Consider the following 24,145-nt stretch of genomic DNA (forward strand, 5'->3'; position numbering starts at 1 on the left):
ACCTTCTGGGGCTTAAAGCCTACATTTAGACGAAATTACAAACACAAAATTCACTATAAGGGACATAACTTACATTTAGTATGATGTTTCCCATGTGCTGATTTTTCTTGGTTTAGGAGAAATTTTGGGTTGGCGTAGAAAAGAAGAGAATTTCTCCTAAACCAAGAAGAATCAGCACAAGGGACACATCATACTAAATGTAAGTTATGTTGATTGTGCTAATTTTTATGTATGTAATTTAGGCAACAATTTAAGTTATGCCTATAAAAATGGGAAAAAGTGGCATACCGTTGAAGTTTAATTGTATTTACACTTTGCTTTTTTGCACCCATTGATTTAATGCCGCGTACACACGATCATTTTTCAGCATGAAAGAAAACGTTGTTTTTCAGCATGTCTAAAAAACAACGTTTTCCCAACTTTATCATGAAAACGACGTTGCCTACACACCATCGTTTTTAAAAAATTATCTAGCAAAGCGTGGTGACGTACAACACATACAACGGTACTTTAAAGGGTAAGTTCCATTCGCCTTTGGGCTGCTTTAGCTGATTCCGTGTTAGTAAAAGACGATTCACGCTTTTTGTCTGTTACAGCGTGATGAATGTGCTTACTCCATTATGAACGGTAGTTTTACCAGAACGAGCGCTCCCATCTCATAACTTGCTTCTGAGCATGAGCAGGTTTATTTCATCGTTTTAGCCCACACACGATCATTTTTTACAACCCGAAAAACTACATTGTTTAAAACGACGATAAAAAATGCAGCATGTTCGAAAAAAAAAAAATTGTCGTTTTTCAGAAGCCGAAAAATGATGTGAATTCCACACACGATCATTTTAAATGACGTTTTTGAAAAACAAAGTTTTCTTCATGCCGAAAAATGATCATGTTTACACGGCAAAACAGTTTTAACAGTTACATTCAAGGCATGCCATGAATGATAACTGTCACAGTTGCTTGTGCTCGCGACCAAACTGTCAAACCATCAAAAGGCTGGTGTTATAACTGATCACATGTGCATCACTATGACGACTGCAGACCAAACAAAGGCTAGGATGGTAGGTTACTTAGCTCCAAAGTATAGAATGGTTTATTTCCACTTTAAATGTTTACGATGGCTAAGAGTTTTACTTTTAATTAAGATGCCTGTGTGCCAAAAACACTGCTGCAATCCTGAGTGATTGTGTATATGGTATCCATACTTCATACTGATGTATATATCCTAGGGGTCATTCTAGTTCTACACTGGAAAAAGATCTGCTCTAATGTGCTGGTTGACTACCGTCTTCGGTAGCTAAGACAGGATCAAGTTTATGAACATATATTTATCTTTACTTGATAAGAGATTTGATAAGAAATGGGGAAAAATTTGTGTTATTACATGGAGATGATGAAACTTTGATGGGAAAGAACATCTCCCAAAGTGTTTCACTTAATTCACTGCTATATATTATGAAAAGAACATGCAGCTACTCCAGGTTTTCTGAAGTTTCATGGAATACTCACTGTAAAGGTTAACATTTCTAGAGTTCTAGCTTTAAAAAATATAATAAAGCTAGTTAGCTCTTTAGAATATTAATATACATGAAATTACTGTACTGGGAAAGTCAGAGGATAAAAAAGCACACCTCTCAACTAATGTGGTGTGCACCCAACATGCCGAATCAATGACAAAATCTACTTCCAGCAAACTATGAGAATGACTAGTGGCGTTGGGTATCTACATAAAGGGTTCATTCATAGTGACATTTCTGACTGCTGAATAGATGCAATCCTGAGGACCAGTAGAAGAAGTGATAAAAGTTCCCCTGTGATATCGTACTGGTCAGAATGTGATGATAGTCCTTGCGGTTAATTTACATTTTTTGTCCTCAACAAATCTTTCTTTTGAGCTCTATTTCCAGTCCAAAGTGTAATATGAAACACACTGATACATTTCTTTTCGAATCTTTTAATGATTTTTCGCTCTCACAAACATCAAAGCTGGTTTGACAGTTTGATGAATGTGTTCCTATTTTAAAAATCTTTGGTATTCTTTTATCATCTAGCGTGTTTAACAGTACATAATAGAAGAAACACAAAGCTGTGTTTTCTATGTGAAAATCACAGCGAATTGTATGTATACATGTACAGCTATATTTGTGTTTTTATCAGTGTAATTTTCTAATTGGTGTATCTATAATTTGTGGATTTAACTAAAGGATGTGAAGATTTACTTGGATAAGCATATACAGATACTGCAGTACATAATAATTCTTAAAGCTATTAGGGGTAAATCTTCCAATAAGAACACTAGTTCTGGTAACCTGGGGCTCCCCATAGAATTCCCCTTTTTTTCCGGGATTTCCTCTCACTTCCTGTTTGGCCATGGACAGGAAGTAAAGGAAAATCCCTGCAATGGGACACAGATGGCGAAAAAAAATCTGACATTGGTATTAACCCTCCCTTACTCTATCCAAAATGAAAAAAAAAAAAAAGTATTGCCTATAGTTCTACTTTAATTGAACAAACTGAAGTTATAAGCTGATTGGCTACCATGCACAGTTGCACCAGATTTTGTATTCTCCAATTTTAGTAAATCAACCCCTGGGTATCATATGATTTTAAGGCTGGCAATACATGGGCTTACTTCAGGGAAAATTGAACAACTTTTCAATGAAAATTATTTACTGAATTCCTTAAGCCTCGTACATACGATCAGGCTTCCATCAGACTTTTACGTGGATTTTTGTCTGAAGGGCGTTGGCCATGAACTTGTTCTGCATACACACGGCAGAACATTTTTTAGCCAACATTCACCAAACCACGTGGTTTTTCAGTTCTTTACTGCCACCCCTTGGGTAGTTTCTGCTATTGTTGTCTGATGTTTAGCATTGGTTCTGAGCATGCGTGTTTGTACTTTTGGATTTTAGTTGGGCACAATCTGATAATTTGACGTAACAGATTTATTTTCTGACAGTTGGTGAGCATGAACAGCCAACATTTGTTGTTGTTAATTCCGACAACAATTGTCTGACGGTCGGTCGGATTGTCTGGCACAATACATCCATCAGACAATTATCATGTGTACGGGCATTAACAATATTTTACAAGTATTTTATGTGATGCATGCAATTTTGGGGTGGTAGGTCATTCTTTCCGATCATTTATGCATTGAACAACATCGACTCTATTAGGCTGTAATTGCTGTTTATGGTAAATTGTTGTGTTTATAACATCATTCAGCTGATGATTTTCTATCAAACTAAAAAAATAATTTTGAAAAATGCCACCAATTTCATCTGTTATCAGTAACTAGTTTTGGTCCAACAATGCTACAAATAGATATTCTTTGAGTATGCAAGAAATCCTCATCAAATCTTCGCAAACATGGGCTCATGAATAACCAGCCTTTAACTGATTTAACCCAAATCTAACACTCCGTTTTTGCCAAAACATTTGATGTGCTTATAATATTTTGGTTAACATACCCATCATATATTTATCAGATAGAAAGCCTTTACAAAACAATCAAATTAAAAACATTACAAAAGAAAAAAATGCATGTAAATAAAAAAAAAACATGCCAATATTATTTATTATAAGGACTCTTTTAGGCTGGAACACTAGATTGTTCAAAGCAAACTGTTGTGCAGCACCTCATTAATCCTATTATTAACAATAACAGGATGGTGCAGCTAACCATCTGGGGCTTTTCAGGAAAGAAATCATGGGTGTTCAAAAAAAAAAAAGAGATTAGGAAAAGAACTGTGTAAGATAGTAGTATAGAATTTCTATCTTTTTTTACTTCTTTATCATTGTGAGCAGAGTTTATGTTATCTTACGACGATGTGTGAACAATGACACCAGATGGCTTTTACAATATACAGATTAGTTGTGCTAATATCTCACACCACTTGAAATCTTTTCAAGCTATGCTTTGGTTGTAGATGCATATCAAATTGATGACAGCATCTTTTTTTTAACATTTGTTCTAGTCTCAAGATTGCCATTTTGTTTTCAAAAACTGAAACAAAAAAAAAAATCAATAGATTTTCTGTACCTGCTGAGATCTCAACTTAGCAGCATCTATCTCTTCAACCATTTGTGTGAGGGTGTCGCTTACTAATCTGTAGCGATCATTGTCTACTGTCACCATTTTGTCAAGGCCTCCTCTGACTCTCCAAGGCACTAGTTCCATCAAAGCACTGCTAACGTCATTCAGGGAGTCCAGCACTGCCTTGTTTGTTCTGGCTTCTGATTGAAGTTCCTGAAAAAAGAAGACACTAAGGATTAACACATAGCACCTTAAAAAATATCTAAACCTCGAAACAAAAATGTAAAATTGAAAGCATTATATTATATCTGGTTAAAGAAGTAAAAAAAAAAACATTGGTTGATCTTGGCAGAAATCTTTACAGCAGGGGTAGGCAACCCTCAAGAGTTATAGATCTACCTGAGCATCATGGAAAAAAGATCACAGAGGTACGGTGCCCCCCCTTTTTTTGTTCGGAAATGAACTAGGTAGGCCCCAATAAAAAGTAAGGACAGCATAAAGAAAACATATAAATATATAATAATAAAAACAAAAAGAATGGGAAGGTTCCCCAGTGGGGCTTTGGACAGCAGTGTAATATAGTTGAAAATTTAGCAAATGGATAGCAAAAAGGGGTACATTTATTGAAATTGTACAGGTATCACAAGAATGAAGTTACAACATTTAAAAGGCTGGCCAATAGGTAAAATATATAATCCACAATGTAGCTTATATTCAAGTTTGTGCACATTGTTACATATCAGATTGCTGAACGTGGTGGAACCTCCGACGCGTTTCGACCTCTGTAGCGGTCATCATCATCAACATCAGACATCACTGTAAAACATCACTGTAAAACTAGAAACTAAGCCTACCATAAAAGCTCTGGCCAATGTAAGTAGCATGTCTAGGGTTCTGTAGTAGGTAGGGCAGTGTACAGAGGTCAGTAGTAGGTAAGGCAGTGTCTAGGGGTCAGAAGACTGATCATGTAGGGCAGTCTAAAGGGGTCAGCCTTTGATATCTGACAGATTCACGCACTGCATTGTAGGAGGGCAGTCTAAAGGGGTCAGCCTTTGATATCTGACAGATTCACGCACTGCATTGTAGGAAATTTAACACTCATCACTGAGGGACAGCCATTACAGCCTGATGCCTCTTAGACACGATGCTGTTCACAAATATCCAGCACTCAGTTAGAGGTTTGTTTTCCAGCATGCGTCCCATCAGACCATGTTGTGGCAGTGATAACACAGACACAGCACTGTGCTTGCTGGGCAGGGACTCTCATGGTTTACCAATTGGAATGACCTTTCTTATTCCTGCCCAGCTCCGCCCCTTACTAATGCTTCCCACAGTTTTCTTTGCATATTCCAAATAGCGGCTCTATTATGAAAGATGACAGGCGCGGTCGGGAGGTGGCAAGATGTCAGCTTTGTGATCTACAGACTACAGGCACGGTAGTGGCATGTCAGCATTGTGATCCACCTTTCAGATGGCCATGACTGACAGGTAGACCGCGATCAATGGGTTCCTGACCCTGCTTTAGAGCCAAAGCTTCCCATGCTTTTTGCTTGTGCTAACTTCTATAATATGCATGTTCTAAGTTATGAAGACCATGGAACCATGCTACTCTATGCTATATAGAATAAGAGGGACAGGGTTCCATAGTCCTATCGTGTTTCTGTTGTGATACAGAATGCTGAATGAGTGTTGTCATGTTAGGACTAGACCTATAGTAATGGCAGAATCAAAAGATAAAAAAAAAAGCAAAAAAGTCTGAGAAAGGGGAAGTATTGTAGGCACTTTAACTAAGGACTGGTACACTGCAATTTATTTTTATTTTTTTTATTTTGGGGGGGGGGGGGTAAACCTGTAGATTATCTTCTTTACAGAAAACATAGTATTTTTGTAAACATTTATAAAAAATAAAAGTTGCTCTTAAATAAACATACATATTCAAGAATTGTGTTGTGCTATTTTACTTGTATGCCATGATTACAAGATCAGTTTGGCTGGTTCAATTTACTGTGTTGTGTTTACAGGTGTTGCATTTCATTAAGACATCCCTTGCCAACGCAATGGAATGGCCAATAAAGGGACATACACCATATTTAGTAATATAGAATGCCATTTATAGCAATTCAGCACTCCACAACCTAGCCACAGTTACCTTGTCTTGTGGTGGGCTGCAGTGCAGTTGCATGGGTAAGGCGTGCACAGGTCGTGTCATAAATGCATCTCCCTGCCTTTCAGTGTCTTCCTTCTCTGAGTTTACCCTGAGCCGCACAGCCCAGGGTACAATCCCAGCATGATTATGCGTTAAGATAAAGTAACTATCATGTCCATATGCAGGAGTTTTGTCATTTCAGCGAATCAAGATGGCTGAAGACTCTGAACCAGGAAAGATACCAGGTGAAGATGAAAGCACAGTTTACAAGGGGCACCATGGCTGTCCTATCGCTGGAAAAGGGCTTCTATGAGGTAAAAATGCCATAACGTGCAAATACATTCAGCATACTTGCACAAACTTGCAAAAAACTTTTTAGCAGTTTACTAAACCGAAGGGGAGAAAATAAGAGACGTTCATTGTTAGGGTTTATATACACTTTAACTATAAAGTCCATAAAGCAATGGCCTGCGTTAACCTATGAAAACGTATCAAAAATTTGCGTTCCTTAATTTACATGGGATAACATATTAGGAACGCTATCAATTATTACTACACACCATTTATGTACTATGCTACTAAACAGACCCAAATCTTTATGTAATTATCTTGTACCTTCTTTCTTTGTTGAATGGCGTTCAACTCCTCTGGTTTATAGCTCTGCAGATCATAGCTCTTCAGTTCTATTTCCACCTTGTCCAGCCACTGGCTCAGCTCTTCATGTGTTGAATGAAATTGTGTTGCAAGGTTTAATGCCTCTTCTAAGACTTTGTAAACTTTAGAACTCAGGTTTGTGATTTCTGAATATCTTGATTTGATCCCATCTAGTTTTTCCTGTATAATGACCACTTCATCACCTAATCAAAATTGAAACAATAAAGCATTAAATACAGTTTACTTAAAGTTTTTCCTTAATTAGCACAGCAATTAGCATTTTCTCATAATGCTAATGTTTTTGTCCAATTACATTGAGTATCCTTTTCTGTGCATGGCTGCTATCATAATGCTTTAGCCAGTTCTTTCATTGTTTCAAATTCTTCTTAATTTGGTTAACAGTTTTACTGCCCCTATAAGTAGCTTGTAAGATGAATCTCTGCAGAAGCGACAGTAAGGCCGGCCATGCACGGAGCAAATTTATTTCCTGCAACCACGGGAATCACTCCTGCTGGGCCATTGTCTTCTCCCAAAAGGGAAGTGGGGGAAGCAGTCCCCGCCCGGGGAAGACGTTGATTATTGCTAGCAGCCACTACTGATAATTGCAAGAGAATCTGACAGGCTGGTTTTACCCAAGTTGGTACACTCAGCCTGCCCATTAACAGTTCCTGCTGAAGCAGCTGCAATTTGAACCATGTATGGCCAGCCTAAGGGACTGAGTCGACATGCTTTTATTCTCGTCAAAGTCTGTGCAATGCAAAACCTGCCTGAGGGTCAACTGCAGGTCAAATACACCTGTCATTGAATTCTGAGTGATCTTAGAAGCATCACAAACTGTTGTCAAACTGATGCCATCAATGCAAGCCTACATCCTGTCACTAACATAGCTCCCAACTTAGTTGTCCCTGATTTAGAGGGACTGTCCCTGATTTGGAGCAATGTCCCCCTGTCCCTCTTTTCCCCTCATTTGTCCATCATTTTGGTCTGATCCATATAGTTGTATATAAAATGCACTTTTTATCTTTCAAAAAGTGTTTCCCAGTTATAAACCTTCCATCCAAATTCTAAATTGCTGCATTCATACATTTTAAAAGCTAATATAAAGGTATAGAAGTGGTAAAAAAAAAGCACTTGTGCATTTAATTAACTTTTTTGGGGGTTAATTCTTCTTTAGGGGGTGTGGCAGGGCATGTGTCCTATGCCTACATATGCTTGTTAGTAGGTGTCCCTCATTGCCATCTTAAAATGTTGTGAAGTATGTACTAATAGAACACTGAGTCCTATTATTCAAAATAATAATTTTGTAGGTTCGTTTTTTGTAGACTGCTAGTAATTACCCATAATAATAGCTTAACATGTCACTTACCGGTTGTCTGTTTAAGCAGTTCCAATCCATTCAGTATGGCCTGGTCCACATTTTGCTTCCTGAGCACAATATCTTCCTGAAGGAGCTGTAAAAGAGCATTTGAAATGTGATCATATATCAGTCTTCTGAAATGAATGGTGCCTATGTCTTAAAGGATCACTAAAGAATTTTTAATTTTTTTTTAATAACAAACATGTTATACTTACCTCCACTGTGCAGCTCGTTTTGCACACAGTGGCCCCGAACCTGGTCTTCTGGGGTCCCTCGGCGGCTGTCTCGGCTCCCCCCGCAAGGGCTCAACACCTTCATGCAAGCTTGCATGGTGTTGAGTGCTTGCGGGCGCACTCCCATGATACAGCCGGCGGCCATAGCCGCTCACTGTATCACTCCGCCCCGGCGCACCGCGTCATTGGATGTGATTGACAGCAGCACAAGCCAATGGCTGTGCTGCTTTCAATCAACCAATGAATGAGCCGGGAAGACGGCCGAGAAGCCTGCTCGTTCACAGCGTGGGACTTTCGAGGGAGTAAGTAATCGGGGAAGGGCTGCTAATACTCGGATGTTTTTTCACCTTAATGCATAGGATGCATTAAGATGAAAAAACATTTACCTTTACAACCCCTTTAAGCCTCGGTTCACACTATGAACCGCATATGAATCACACCGCATTCCTGTACAATTCACATGCAATTCAGAGTGGTGAAATTTTAGCCCATTCATTGCACCAAATTCCTTTATGTACCAATTTTGGAAGCGCACTGAAACTGGATCACATGGTCATTTTGTACGAAGCGATCCGGTGCAGGCACATACAACACTTTTGCGACCTGCGTTTGGGGTGACGTTAAGATTGCACTGACACCCACTGCAGATTGAAAGGGCAGTGCGATTTGAAGGCAGTGAGGAAAACGAACATGGATCGCAGGTTTCCTGCACCACATTCTAGTGTGAGCCTAGGCTAAATACAACTACTGTACAAGCAAAACTTTTTTTTTTTCAAATTTCGAGTTAGGAAGGCTAGTACTTTACTGACTCCTGTTTCCCTCTTGAGAAGATTTTTTCTCCCTTCCTGTTTAATTGTTGAGACAGGAAGTGAGGGGAAAACAAATTCATTTGCAAATGTGTGCAACTAAACCCCTGTTTTTAACGCATACTGTTAGACAGGTTAATTTGGTTGGTCGCAGTCTGGTTGGTAAGTCGAGCTTGGAAATTCTTTGGTTTTATTTGACTGGCATAAATATACTTACTAGTAGAATGGGGAAGGTTTTGACCCATACCAAGTTTTATTTGCAATCCCTTTTTCTGTTGGGAGAATTCCCCATTATTTTCTGTTTGGCCATTGAGGCAAAGACAATATTCAAAAGCACTAACCCTTCTCTGCTCTGTCCAATACTACAAAATAGTATGTCTGGAGTACACTTCAAGTACTTTAGTGCATCTGCAGTAACAATTGGAGGCACTTTTAATATATCTTTAGTCAAATTTAAACTTGAATGGTGTATAAAATAGAAGAGATATTAAACCAGTACCCAATTGCAAACAAGTGAATGCTACCCATGGCTACACAGATAATCCAACAGAGGTGAGAACCTATAGACACTAGTACATACTTAAAGTGGTACTAAACCCCCAACATGTTTTAATATATTGCAGTTTATCAATAATTAATTAGCGGTGGTTGCATTCGTTTTCTTTTTTTCCCTATTGTCCAGCCAGTAACACACTTCCTGTCTAGAGTGGCTTCATTCTGGATGGAGGAGCAACGGGTACACTTTTGGACAGCAGCATTGCCAATCTGGGGAGAGGGTAGTGTTAGATGCAGCAGCAGATTTAGATGGACTTGACAAAAAATTACTGCTAACACTTTTAGGCTTAATGTATACGGGACGTTTTACAACCTCTCCTCAACGATTTAACTTGACAGATAGTAAACAATGTTTAAAAACGTCCGTTTTGTTGCGTTTGCATTTAGGAGAGTTTAGGAAAAAATGCAAATGGTCAAATATGTATCTTCATTAAAAACGCCTAAAAAACTAAATGCGAGTTACCACGTTTTCATGTGTTTACAAGCTTTAGCGTTTCAAATGCCTCTGAACATCCGTTCTGAATGCATTTTTTGCTTTACAAAAAATGCTTCTGAACTCAACTGCCTAGAAACGACTATAAAGACCCTGTGTACATGTACTGATAAGATAACATAGAGGAGAGTTTAGGGGCAGCTGAAATAAAATTTCCAACTGCTCCTAAACATCCGTTTACCAGGAGAAGTGTACATGAAGCCTAACAGTTTTTATTTTTCTTGAAAGGTTTTACATAAAGGTTTTATTATGAATAAAAGCTAATCGTTGTAAGCACCCCTGTCCGTGTTATATGGTGTATCTCAACCTTCTAACTGGCACTTCTGCTGGATGATCCTACCCAGTCTCTTAGATCTCCTCTTAGATCTCCTGAAAAGTAGGCCTTATCAAATCATATCAGTGATAGTGGGACAAATACCACATCCTGATTCACTTGCCCACCTTTCTATACATCTAAAAACTGGGGCCCACTACTGGTACACATAGGTCCATATAACCTTCTTTCATATCCATAGGAATAACCCCACTTGGGGCTTACAATCCTGTTGGATTGTTTATATTGTAGCCCATTGATCCAGGGTTCAGATTGCGCATATACTTCTCAGTTTTTGTACTTAGTTTTTGTGTTGGAACAATACAAAGTCACACATTTTGCACAACAGTGGCTTTAATGTGTACTATAAAGAATAAAAAAAAAAGACAGATTTACTGGTTGGGTCACCAGGTGAAAATAAAGGGAAAATAGGCTAAAACTAATGCAACCACAGCAAGTATTGGTAAGCTTTAATATATTGCACCTTTGTTTTTGGGTTTAATACTGCTGTAGTCAATTTTGCTACAGTACCCACCTTTAGATAAGATTCCAAGCTTCAACAAAAAAAATAAATAAGACCTGGTCCTAAGTAATCTGTTTGTTGTACAATTTATATTAGTTTCACTTTAACTGGAAAGAATCTCAATCTACCCAAATGTATGTTTTATATACGCCAGTTAATGTATAACATCTCTTTCTTCTCAGCAAGCCTGTTAAAATGGATTGTACTGTATATATGGTGCTAAAAAAAATAAAAAAAATAAAAAGTGTAAATCAAATGATGATGAACATAAAGAGAACATGAAACATAAATGAAAAAATGTAAAATACCAGCAATTCAGTGTGCTGCCTTGTGAGTACATCTGTACTGTAATCTTGAACTGACAGTTTGCTCAGCTTGTCAAGTACTTCAGTCAGCCAGTTCATCAGCTCAACCTCATCATCGCCAAATATCTGAGCATTGCAGTGTGCCTGCTGTAGAAGTTCACTTCTCCTGCTACTTCTCTCTTGGATCTCCATGTGCCGTGTCTGTAAGAGATCTAATTTTTCCTGAACCATCTCCTTCTCTTCTCTGGAACTCAGCGCCTTTAAAGACTTGCCAATGCTCAGAGATTGGTGCAATAGTGAATTGTGAGCTGTAATGTCGTCTTGCAGTGCCTAAATAAGGAGGGTGAATCCACCAAAAGAAAAAAAAGGAGGAAAATATGGCCAAATGAAATAAACACAAAATGATAAAGATGGAACATAAAAATCAATCAGCGTGTTGTTAGTTTAATCAGGCAGTGAGAAAGGAAGAGATGAGCTTCATAGCTGACTTGTCAAAACAATTAGCACTTTCTGAGGTTAACATTCTTCAGGTGAAGTCTTTTAGTGAGAAAGTTTTCAAAGTGAAAAAGCAGAACAAAGTTAGTCAGATAAAAGTACAAGCATGCAAAGCTACTTGAAGCACTAACTTTTTTTTCAGGCTATAATAAAGATATTTGCTAATCACACAACGAGACCTTATGCACATGAGGCATGCAGCGTAAACTGCTGGTGTACACAGCTAATGAACTTCATAGTACTGAATAACTGTACGCAGGCTTAATCTGCTGCTTCAATAAATCTGCACATAGTAAGGCCGTACTGTCATCGACCATGGTTGTACAGATGCATGCGCAGATTTGCACAAGTAGCCACGTAAACATGTGTACAGACATTTATTACTATGAAAGCAGCAGCTGTGTATCGCAAACGTAGAAACATTCTAGAAAAACAAAAAAGTGTTCATGCGTGAGGTCTAAAGCCCTGGTTGATCACACTGCAACAGCAATTAAATTGTATGTTTACTGAAAAAATGAAAATGTAAACCAACTCCAAATATCCTGGCCACCCCCTAGACGCCACTTTACATAGCGGGCGTGATGCCCCATGAGGCTGTTGCAGCAGTCTTTACACTCTGCAATACACAAGTAAGTATGCATTATAATTGCTCACAATGGCAGTTCCTCATTGTTCAGCACAGCCACATGACCATGCTAACCAATGGGAAACGCATCTGAGGATTCTTCTTCTAGTAAGATGTCCCATAAGAAAGAAACTATTCTCAACAGTCAGCGCAGTTACATAGTATAGCTCACCGAGCAATAATGTTTGCCATTGCAAGCTTTGTGATGGCTTATGAATCCTGTGCTGTGTATTGTGGTGTATGGTCTGCTACACTGGCGGCACGGGGCATCACTGTGCAATGGATTCTAAAGGGGTGGCTAGGATACCTGGCGTTAGTTCACCTTTCCTGTTTTCATGAAGGTGAACTATGAAAATATCTTATCACATACAATAAGTACTGAAAATGCTACATGAGCATTTCTTTAAGTGCTGCGGGTCAATGAATCAGGGTCTAATGCCGAGTACACACGATCAGGCCAAATCAAATCGGAACTCCAAAGGAATTCCATCGGGAAAAAATAGAACATGATCTATATCTAAACTCCGATGTAATTCATCAGAATTTTCGATGAAAAAACTCAGATGGGGCTACACACGATCGGAAAATCAGATGGAAAAAGTCCATCTGACTTTTTCCATCGGAAATTCCAATCGTGTGTAGGGGCATTAGAGTCAATTACGAGTCACACACTATGAAATTACACTTTGTGTACCCATATGTCTCAAATCTACTGAATCAGAAACACAGAGGTAGATTTACTAAACTGGTACACTCAGAATCTGGTGCAGCTATATATGGTAGCCAGTCAGCTTCTAATTTGAACTTCTATTCGAATTTCAGCAATTAAGCTTTGGCAATAAAACCTGGAAGCAAATTGGTTTCTACAAAGAGCTGCACAAGATTTTGCACTCTTCAATTTTACTAAATAACCCCCATAGTATCTTTCCTGGAAGCTCTAATGCCAGATCCTTGATGCAATTCCAGTATATGCCATACATTCACTGATTAGTCACCATCAGTGTCTTGATGACATACACACAAACATTGAAAAAAGAAGAAAGAAGAGAATTACAGTTTGAGTTCTATGTTCTTAGGGACAGTACTGGAACTGCTGCATCTCTTTTTGTGTATACCTTCTTTATGGTTACTGAAATCGCTATGTAAAAAGTATTTTTCAATATCTTTGTCCATCTCCTTTTTCATTTGATGATGCTGAATTTTTTTATTACACAAATGCAATCTCAGAACATGCTACCTAACACCAGGTATAAAAGCAGAAATACTCATAACATCTCTACAAGGGTACACAAGTGAACTTAATAGTGCGTCAGAGTTCATAAATGTTTTATATTAAATAAAAAAAAATATATTTTAACAATTCTGGTCTAAACCAATTGTGCACACTTTTTTAAAAAAAAAAGGTCTATTCTTTCAAAATTTAAAAACTAAAAGCTAGTGCTTCAATATCAAGATTATAAGGAGAACCAAGAAAAAACTTTTGAACGTAGTCTTTCTTACTTTGTGCTGAGCAATCTGCTCCTGGAGTTTGGATGTCTGTGTACCAATAGGTTCTGCATTGGCAAGCTTCTTTTCTGTGTTGCTGAGCCACTCAGACAGAGGTTCCAAGGTGTCATGGAACTGTTCTGCTACAATCAATATACCTTCCAGCTGATGATTCCTATAGGTGATAACATCAATGTATGATATTTCATCATTATATCATTTTAGCCATTATATATTATTTTTCTAAAAGGAAATCGTGCAATCAGACTGTAATGTGAGTGGTGAGTGGTCAGCTTTAGGTAATACCACAATAGTCCTAAGCTGTAGTTGCTAAATATTATAGCATTTTTAATAAAAAAATAAATAAAATTTGAAGAAAGATATGATCAGGCAGTACAGTCATGGTGGTAAACTAAGTTGCATCCGGTAATGCAGTGCTCCATCTTCTCTATAAAGACAAATAATAAGGTTGTGTTGTAATTACATTGAGGGATTCTAATGACTTCACCGGAGCAAAGAGAAAAGCCAGAGCCACAACATGTAATTACATAGTTAAATAAACAGTTTTGGGCGGATTCAACATATTATTATTCTAGGAAAAGCATGCATTGGCTTCAGCTTCTCGACAGTTTCTCTTCTGCACTTATGAACTTGTCTGCCGCTTCCTTCACTTTATTGTTATCATTACTTTGGCTCTCTATGCAATAATATATTGAAATTTTTAACTGATGTATATTGGAGTACAGCAGAAGTTCATAAACATTAATACATAGATATGAAAGTGGAATTACCATGACTTATTCTAAGATTAGTAAGGCTGTATAAAATATTACTCTGAAATATTTAATAATATGAAATATGTGCTGTGTTTAAATATTATGTCAGTCAATGCTGGGTCATAAGGCAGCTCGGGGAAAGACTAGAAATGTGCAAAAAGCTCTTTGGCTCATCCTGAAAAAGTAAACAACAGACCCCAATAGTATATATGCGACAGCCTGGCTTACTTCCCTGTGCGCCTGGTGCAACAATCTCAGATAGTTTCAATAAAGATGAATCTTCTCCAATGAAAACCACTACAAAACATGAGCCCCGTGTATCCATATACTTAACTATAGTAAAGAATTGTATCTTGGAGTGGCTTTTCAAGAATGTACTAAAACATATGTATTAATATTTTCCTCTATATTTGTCTTATTTGCATTAAAAGAGTTGTTAATTCTTATATATACCCAGTGAAGTTACTAGTCTCAGGTGATACATAGAGATTAAATAAATCCTCCTACATAAGTTGTACCTGTTTATGTAAAGCCCTATCTCCTCTACAACCATTCACAGTACATAGATAAAAGGCTGTTCTGAGCTTCCAGAAGGCAGGGGTCGGGGATCTGATGCCACACACTTCACAGAAAAAAGCAGAACATTGAGTGTAATCTGAGACCTGAGTGGAGAGAATGGACAGATTCCCTCTACACCAGGGGTGTCAAACTCAATTTCATTGAGGGCCGCATCAGCAATATGATTGCCCTCAAAAGGGCCAGTTGTATCTGTAAGATTAGATGTCCAGCGCATCCCCTCCCCTTACATTAGATGTTAAGAGCCATCAGAAGTTGAGTCCCCCAGTCTCCCTTACATCACAGTGCACCCCCTTTCTTTAAGCTGCTGCTAGGAAGAAGCTGGATGCATTGCTTAAAAGCAGAAAGTAAGGGTATTGAGGAGGACCAGAGGAAGGCGAGGGCCACATAAAGTGCTGGATTTGGTCGGTAGGCCTTGTGCTCTACACAGTCTCATAGGGAAACATGCACAGCTGAGGCTGTTGATCACCTGCTGGGTGACAGGGGGGGGGGGGCATCTCCCAGAATTGTCTGATACTGGCATAGACTATAGACTGTCAAAAGTGACTCATGCAGATAGCAAAGGAATGAGTGAGGAGACAGAAGTCACACTCAAAGCTATGGATAGAGGCAAGGACACACTATAGAAGGACATGCGTTGCTCATTTTTCATTTCAGAGTTTTACAACTACTTTAGCTATAATAAGTTTGGTCAATTTTATTTTGTTTTAATTTAGTACGTTTTCCAACTAGAGATTTACATATACAGTATGAAAGCTTTGTTTTACAAATACACATTAACTGCTTGCCGACTGGCTCACGCACTTATACGTCGGCAGAATGGCACGGCTGCGCAAAGCAACGTATATATATGTCACTTTAAAATTTGCATCATGCGGGCGCATGCATGCCGCCCCTGCCGCAAGCTCTGTGACTGTGCCCGCGGGAACCTCGAACTCGATGTTTGCCGGTGTCCCGCAATCGTGTCACGGAGCTGCAGAACAGGGGGATGCCTGTGTAAACAAGGAATTTCCCTGTTCTGCCTTGTGACAAGACATTGATCTACTGCTCCTTGTCATTGGGAGCAGTGATCAATATCGTGTCACTGGTAGCCCAGCCCCCACACAGTTAGAATCACTCCCTAGTGTCCTAAACCCTTCCTCGCCCCCTAGTGGTTAACCCCTTTTCTGCCAGTGCCATTTTCACAGTAATCAGTGCATTTTTAAAGCACCGATCGCTGTATAAATGACAATGGTCGCAAAATAGCATCAAAAGTGTCCGCTATAATGTCGCAGTCACGATAAAAATCACAGATCTCCGCCATTACTAATAAAAAAAAATATTATAAAAATGGCATCAAACTATCCCCTATATTGTAGACACTATAACTTTTGCGCAAACAAATCAATATACGCTTATTGCGATTTTCTTTACCAAAAATATGTAAAAAAATACATATTGGCCTAAACTGTGGAAAACAAATGTTATATACTTTTTTGGGGATATTTATTATAGCAAAATGTAAAAAATAATGCTTCATTTTTTTAAATTGTCGCTCTTTTTTTGTTTATAGCGCAAAAAATAACCACAGAGGTGATCAAATACTACCAAAAGAAAGCACTTGTCAGGAAAGGTTCCTTCCGCTGGTGACACTGCCTGATATTTGGCGTGCAGTACTATGGTTCACCAGCAGGTGTCTCCTTGCAGTCTGGAACTGCCAGGGGAGCTCTCCCCTGGTAGTGGTATTATGTGATCTTTGGGCCGCAGTACTGGCGTCCACCAGTGGGGGGTTCCTGGCAGTGTGGGGCCGACATCTTCCAGAAGCCATACCAGCGATGTGACCTGATTAATACTGAAAGGGGGAGAAAAATCATCGTGGCCCTCTGGGATGCAAGGCAAAGCCAGCTCTGTGCAGATTTGAATTAAAGGCTAAACATCCCCAAACAGTATGCAGCCCTGATCACCCCAGGAGTGAGCAAAACAAAGGATTTCTAGCAGCTGATCACTGGTCCACTCTTTCAGTGTCTGGCGGAGATATACATTACTCTCCGACGCCAGCAGAGCATAATAACGAATCACATCCAAATTAATTTTAGCAAAGCAACCTGAACCAAGATGGTTCCTCTGAGCAGCCACTTCTGGTCGGGGATGGCCTTGGTATACTGTCACGTATCAGATAAGACCAGAACTGTGTGGACTGCAACAGAGGAAACCCAGACGTATTTAAGTGAAATATGATAATTTATTAAACATAAGTGAAATAATATAAAAATAGCAACCTCCAATACCACACTGTGCACAACAACCAATACCAACAGAAGCCACAAATAACAACAGTAAGAGACCAATATGTACAGGTAATGGGGAAACCAGAATCATAACAGGGCCAGGCCACCTCAATGAGAGGTCAGCAGCTGGGGAAAGGGAAAACAAACAGGACAAGGAGAGGACGGATGGATCACAGGGGGGACAGGTACAGGTACAAGGCTCAGGGTTCAGGATTCCAGGTTCAGGTAACAGACAGGATCAGGATCGGGTAAAGATGCAGAGCTGGTCAGGGCGCATGGAGAGATACCAAGGCAAAGTCTAATTGTCACTGCCGGTATTTGTACACATCTCCTGCAATCAGTCTCAGGTGACGCCTAATCGCAGGAGATGTCGGCCCCACACTGCCAGGAACCCCCCGCTGGTGGACGCCGGTACTGCGGCCCAAAGATCACATAATACCACCACCAGGGGAGAACTCCCCTGGCAGTTCCAGACTGCCAGGAGACACCTGCTGGTGGACCACAGTACTGCACGCCAAATATCAGGCAGTGTCACCAGCGGAAGGAACCTTTCCTGACAGCTCTATTTGTGGGAAAAAAGGACATCAATTTTGTTTGGGTACAATGTCGCATCGACCGCGCAATTGTCAGTTAAAGCGTGCAGTGCCGAATCGCAAAAAATTGCCTGGTCATTCAGCAGCCAGTTCTTCCGGGGATGAAGTGGCTAAATTAAGGGGTGCACATCCATGGTTTTCTACAAACTGAGCATAGCAGAAGCTGTTTCCTTTCAGACACTCTGTCTTTAAAATGCTTGTAGTGAACCATCTCAACAAGCAGCCAGACAGAGCTAGGGAGGGGGGGGGGGGTCATCGTTCTTTATCATTCACTTGTGTGTGAACATGTCGGCATCCATTAAACCAATGCTTTGCCCATTCAGCACAATACCATGGATTCACTTAAATGCCACCCCTCCCAGCTAAACATAGTCACTTTCATTTTACCTTCCCTACATTCTTCTACCCCAGCTGTATATTGAATCCAGATTTAGGCTCTAAGCTGTGACAGAGGTAAGCACTCTCTTCTTACCCTCTTTGGCAAGAGGCTGAGTGGCCAATAACCATGCTGTCAAATGGACAGAAGGGAATCTTCAAAATCTCCCAATAACTGAATGTATGGGTACTTCTTATTACCCCTGGTGGATAGACAGAGAAATAGGTAGGTGAAGATAAGTGGAGCTACAAAGGTTAGCATTCTAGTCAACTTGCTAGCTTGACAAGCAAATACAAAATATTCTCATATTTCATATTTACCTGGCTAAAAAATAAATAAAAATAAAGTTCTTATGTGGTGCATTAAAACACACCTGGATTGCACTTGGTGACACCGCCCCCCTGTGACGGCACCGACTCAGCATGCATCAGTCAGTGACGCTACAGGGGGGTCACTTGGTGACATCGCCGGGTGACCCTATCCCTTAGCTATCTAAGAACTGTCAGAGGGCGGAGCAGGCAGATGGCAGGTGCCCTCGGCGCGAGCAGAGATTTGTTTTTATCAGGTCAGCGGTGGGGGCAGGTGTCGTGATTGACAATGGATCTACACCAGGGCATATTATTTAGTGGTTGTCAGAAACTGTCTTTTTGTTTTTATTTCTTTTTGACACTTTTTTTGGGCAAAGGAGTAGAGGTACAATGTACCCTATACTCATTCAGATGGGGGGGCTTGGATCTGGGGGCCCCCTTGTTAAAGGGGGCTTCCAGATTCCGATAAGACCCCTGCCCATAGACCCCCACAACCACTGGCCAGGATTGTGGGGAAGAGGCCCTTGTCTCCATCCCTTGCCCCAAAGCACCCCTCCCCCATTTTGAGGGCCTGTGGCCTGGTATGGTTCACGGGGGGCTCACTTGTTCATCCCCTTTCCTGACCTGTCATACGGTTCAAAACACATCCAAATTGCATATATGTGAACGGAGCCTAAAGATATGAGAAACTAGAAGGTGATTTTGCCCAGAGTGTTTCTATTCAGTCCTATGATATCTCTAGTATTCCTTAAGGGTGATCACTGATCACTTGATTTTTGGGGAAAATCTTATCTAGAATTGAGTGACATCTTTTAGGTATTTTCTGATAACATTTGGCATAGTTCCCATAAATGTACCAGTGCCTCCACTGAACATGGATCTTTTGGGATGCCATAACCTCATGACAAAACTATTTTAGGTTCACCACTTTGTGAATACAGAAACATTCCAAGCAACACAACATTACATTAGGAGAATTTAGTCCCTTTTGTAAATTATCAGACTTTTTAAGGGTAAAATATACTATAATAAAAGTTGTCAGCAACGTCTGCTAACACCAAAAGCATCAATCACACAGCAGACAGACAGTGCCATTAACAAATATTGCTAAGAACAACCATGTATGTACTGTAGCAGACACCAGATGGGTTTAATCTGCAACTTAATCCTATAGGTGCGCTTAGCAAAGGAGTTTCAACACTCAATGTTTACTCTGAATGGTACATTTAACATTTCATTTACTCTTTATTAAAGCAACACTAGGAAAAGGAAGTACTAAACTGCATACATCAGAAAAAGAGTATTATAAAGCTTGGGTCAAAGCAATAAGTTATATATAGTCACTTATGTTAATATTTGGCAGTGTAGATTTATGAAAAAAAGAGCAATTATAATGATATTATGTGCATAGTGCAAAATGATATTAAAACAGAACTAAGAGCATGTAGTTTTCTTATTTTTTTATTTCTTTAATAAAAAGTTACACTTAATGAGGTTTATGGCGCATCTGGATCCCTGCTCTGTGCTGTAAAATTCATACTTCTAGTTATGCCGGATAATCACTTTACTTCTGTCCCAAGAATTGAGAGTAATGTTATTGAACCAGCCTCCCCCTTGTCCATTCTCAAGATTTGTAGTATGTTAACTATTCACAGAATGCAAGGTGTTCTGTGAAGGGACAAGGGGAGAGTGAAATGGATACATGACACTCACTTCCCTGTATGAGAGCCTCAACTCTCATAGACACAGTAGGCAAGAAGTACATTGATAGCTGTACTATCTGGAATGAATACAAGTATGAAGTTTACACCACAGAGCAGCGATCCAGGCATGCCATAACCCTCATTAAATTAAACTTTTTTTTAATACACCAGAAATGACAAATACCTCTTTGCCTTGAGTTCTATTGTAAGCTGATTTTATTCCTAGGCTAGTATGTAGGTCTTTGTGGAATGCGAATAAGGGGATATTGGTATGACTATAGCTCTTCATGCCCATAAGACTACAGAATCTGGTACAAAGTTCCAAATACCTGAGTGTCAATGCTAGTGTGTCTGTAACAATGCATCACATACCACTAGCAATGTGCACAATGAAAAAAGGTACTTTGCTTCGGATTCATTTAGTAAAGGGGTTGTAAAGTCAGAAGGTTTTTTATCTTAATGCATTAAGATAAAAAGCCTTCTGTGTGCAGCAGCCCTCCCCCTTTGGCCCCCCTTATATTTACCGGAGCCCCATCTCTGTCCAGCGATGTCCACGAGTGTCTTAGCCATCCGGCAATACTCTCCCTCCTGATTGGCTGAGACACCCGCTGCTGTAAAAGTCAGTTAGCCAATAGGGAGAGAGAGGGGATGGGGCCGAGCCACAGCTCCCTGACTGAATGGACACATGGAGCTGCTGCTTGCTGCGGGGGCACTTGAGTAAAAGGAGGTGCCAGGAGCATCAAAGAGGGATCCGAGAAGAGAAGGATCGGGGCTTCTCTGTGCAAATCCACTGCACCAGAGCAGGTAAGTATAACATGTTTGTTATTTTTATAGAAAACAAAATTGACATTACAATCACTTTAAGTAAATAATTTTGTTTCATCATATTTGTTTTATTAGAAAGACTAGTTTTGGAATTAATTTCATATATTCAGATTAATTTCATATCTTGGGATTAGTTTTGTATATTTGTTGTTCCAAATTGATTTGTAATTTTGGAAGTCATTTTGGAAGATTGGCTATATTTGTTTTAACGTGTTAATTTGTTATTGCGGCAGATTACTTATGCACTCTAAAGCCTCGTACACACGACCGAGGAACTCGACGGGCGAAACACATCGTTTTCCTCGTCGAGTTCCTTGTTAGGCTGTCGAGGAACTCGACAAGGCAAGTTTCTCCATTCCCGTCGAGGAAATAGAGAACTTGCTCTCTTTTTGGCTCGTCGAGTTTCTCGACAGTTTCCTCAACGAAAATGTACACACGACCGGTTTCCTCGGCAAAAAAATATCTCCCAGCAAATTTCTTGCTGGTTTTTGCCGAGAAACTCGTCGTGTGTATGAGGCCTGAGTCATCCCTGCTAGTCCAACCCACAAAGAAAAATTAAATGAGCTGATTGGACGATATGAACTTGAGTCGCATGCATCCGAAGGTAACAAACAAAATAAAATGAATTTTGGATCAATTTGTTATGGTATGATTCAGAGTTTCTGATGGATCCACCTCCATTCAACCCAAACCCAATAAGTAGGAATCATCATCTTATTTCCCTTACTGTATTTATTGCAATAAGCTTCCATTTCATATGTAGTAATTTTTATAATAATGAAAAATGTTAATGAAATGGATCCGAATCAATTATGTAGTTATGTTATTTCAGAAGCTTCGAACAAAAAGGGAAACTATTGCATCATGTTATCCAAATGAAACAAATAAATACAAATTAATATGTTGTTTTGTTATTATTTATTTATGATTTCTTGGATTTCATTACTATTGTGATTCTTTGAATGATGAAAATTTTGCCCAAATTTCAAATTTGTAACTAAACAAATTGCACATGTCTACAATACCACTAGAAAGCCAAAGCTGATAGCCTGGTGTATATCACAGAATGCATTTCTAAGTTCCAAAGTGCAAAGCACAGGGTAGGTACCGGTATGTAGTAATCAAGGACATACACTCTACATTCTGTTTTCTTTTTCAGAACTGCACTGTTCAACTGATGTTCTCTTATGTTTCATATTTTCATGAGTTGATGTCAGAATGTTTTAATGTACAGGTATTTTAACAGTGTTAGTCATACCGTATTTCAGCTTTCTTCAGCAACTCATCCCACCGATGCTCCAGGGTACTGAGCTGCTTCAAGATCTTGTCTTTATCTGTTTGGTCAGCAGTAGCAGCAATCTTTCCCCCCTCTCGTTTAATAACATCAATGGTTGGCTTTCGGTCATCAAGTAGTCTTTGTAGCAGCTGGTAACAAAATAAGAATGATTTAATACTTTATCGGGATGGCAGCGCATACAGATTCAAACTGTTTAAAAGGAAACTGAAAACAGTTAATGTCTTTAGGCTGATGATTTATCTCTATTGATTTGCTCTACATAGAATCTTGATTTTAAAAATACACATTAGTTACAGGGCACATCCATAATCATGGACCATCTGCTGGCTGAATGTGAAAATATAAAATATGTGTATGCTATACAGTATATCATATTTACTTGACCATAAAATGAATTAAAAGAATACAGTGTATACTTTTAAAAATCCTTAACCAGTTAGCAACCGCCCTATAGACGAAATACGTCTACAAGGCGGTTGCTTAACTCTGGGAGGGCGTCAATGTACGTCCTCCCAGAGTCGCGCTCCCGCGCGCCCTGTGGGGCGCGCACACGGGAGTCTCCGTGACCGCCGGGTCCTCCGGACCCGGCTGATCACGGATCACGGTAAATCGCCGCTGATAGCAGCGATTTACCACGTGATCGCTCCGTCCAATGACAGAGCGATCACTAGTAAAGAAACAGGCGTCATGTGATGACGCCGGTTCCTCCCTCTCCTCTCTGTACCGAACGGTACAGTGTGAGAGATGAGAGGGGAGAGAGCGCATGCAGCAGCAGCTGCTGCGGGCTGGATCTGTGACACATGCAGTCACAGATCCAGCCATCCCTCCCTGTGCAATACTCTGCAATGCCCCCATACTCTGCAATGCCCCCATACTCTGCAATTATGCCCCCATACTCTGCAATTATGCCCCCATACTCTGCAATTATGCCCCCATACTGTGCAATTATGCCCCCATACTGTGCAATTATGCCCCCATACTCTGCAATGCCCCAAAATACTCTGCAATACACCGCAATACTCCGCAATGCCCCGCAATACTCCGCAATGCCCCGCAATACTCCGCAATGCCCCGCAATACTCCGCAATACCCCGCAATACTCCGCAATACTCCGCAATACCCCGCAATACCCCGCAATACCCTGCAATACTCAGCAATACCCCACAATACCCCGCAATACTCTGCAATACCCCACAATACCCCACAATACCCCGCAATACTCCGCAATACCCCGCAATACTCCGCAATACCCTGCAATACCACACAATACTCTACAATACCCCACAATACTCTACAATACCCCACAATACTCTGCAATACCCCACAATACTCCACAATACCCTGCAACGTCGCCTATGGGGATTTTTAAGTAGCAAAGTTTGGCGCCATTCCACA

General features: G+C 39.9%; 1 protein-coding gene across 20 annotated transcripts in view; it reads right to left on the minus strand.

Moving 5' to 3' along the window:
- Positions 1–24,145, minus strand: part of DST (dystonin) — a 690,084-nt gene that overhangs the window by 82,284 nt on the left and 583,655 nt on the right. For 17 of the 20 annotated variants that reach the window (XM_040349874.1, XM_040349879.1, XM_040349866.1 and 14 more), the window contains 6 exons: positions 22,712–22,878; positions 14,045–14,204; positions 11,428–11,754; positions 8,206–8,290; positions 6,801–7,042; positions 4,046–4,252 (listed from right to left, as the gene is read on the minus strand). In XM_040349874.1, the coding sequence (XP_040205808.1) occupies positions 4,046–4,252; positions 6,801–7,042; positions 8,206–8,290; positions 11,428–11,754; positions 14,045–14,204; positions 22,712–22,878 (1,188 nt within the window). The remainder of the gene's footprint in view (positions 1–4,045; positions 4,253–6,800; positions 7,043–8,205; positions 8,291–11,427; positions 11,755–14,044; positions 14,205–22,711; positions 22,879–24,145) is intronic. The other 3 variants (XM_040349876.1, XM_040349869.1, XM_040349868.1) reach the window with 1 other exon arrangement.

Source organism: Rana temporaria, chromosome 4, assembly GCF_905171775.1.
Source record: "Rana temporaria chromosome 4, aRanTem1.1, whole genome shotgun sequence".
Taxonomy (NCBI): domain Eukaryota; kingdom Metazoa; phylum Chordata; class Amphibia; order Anura; family Ranidae; genus Rana; species Rana temporaria.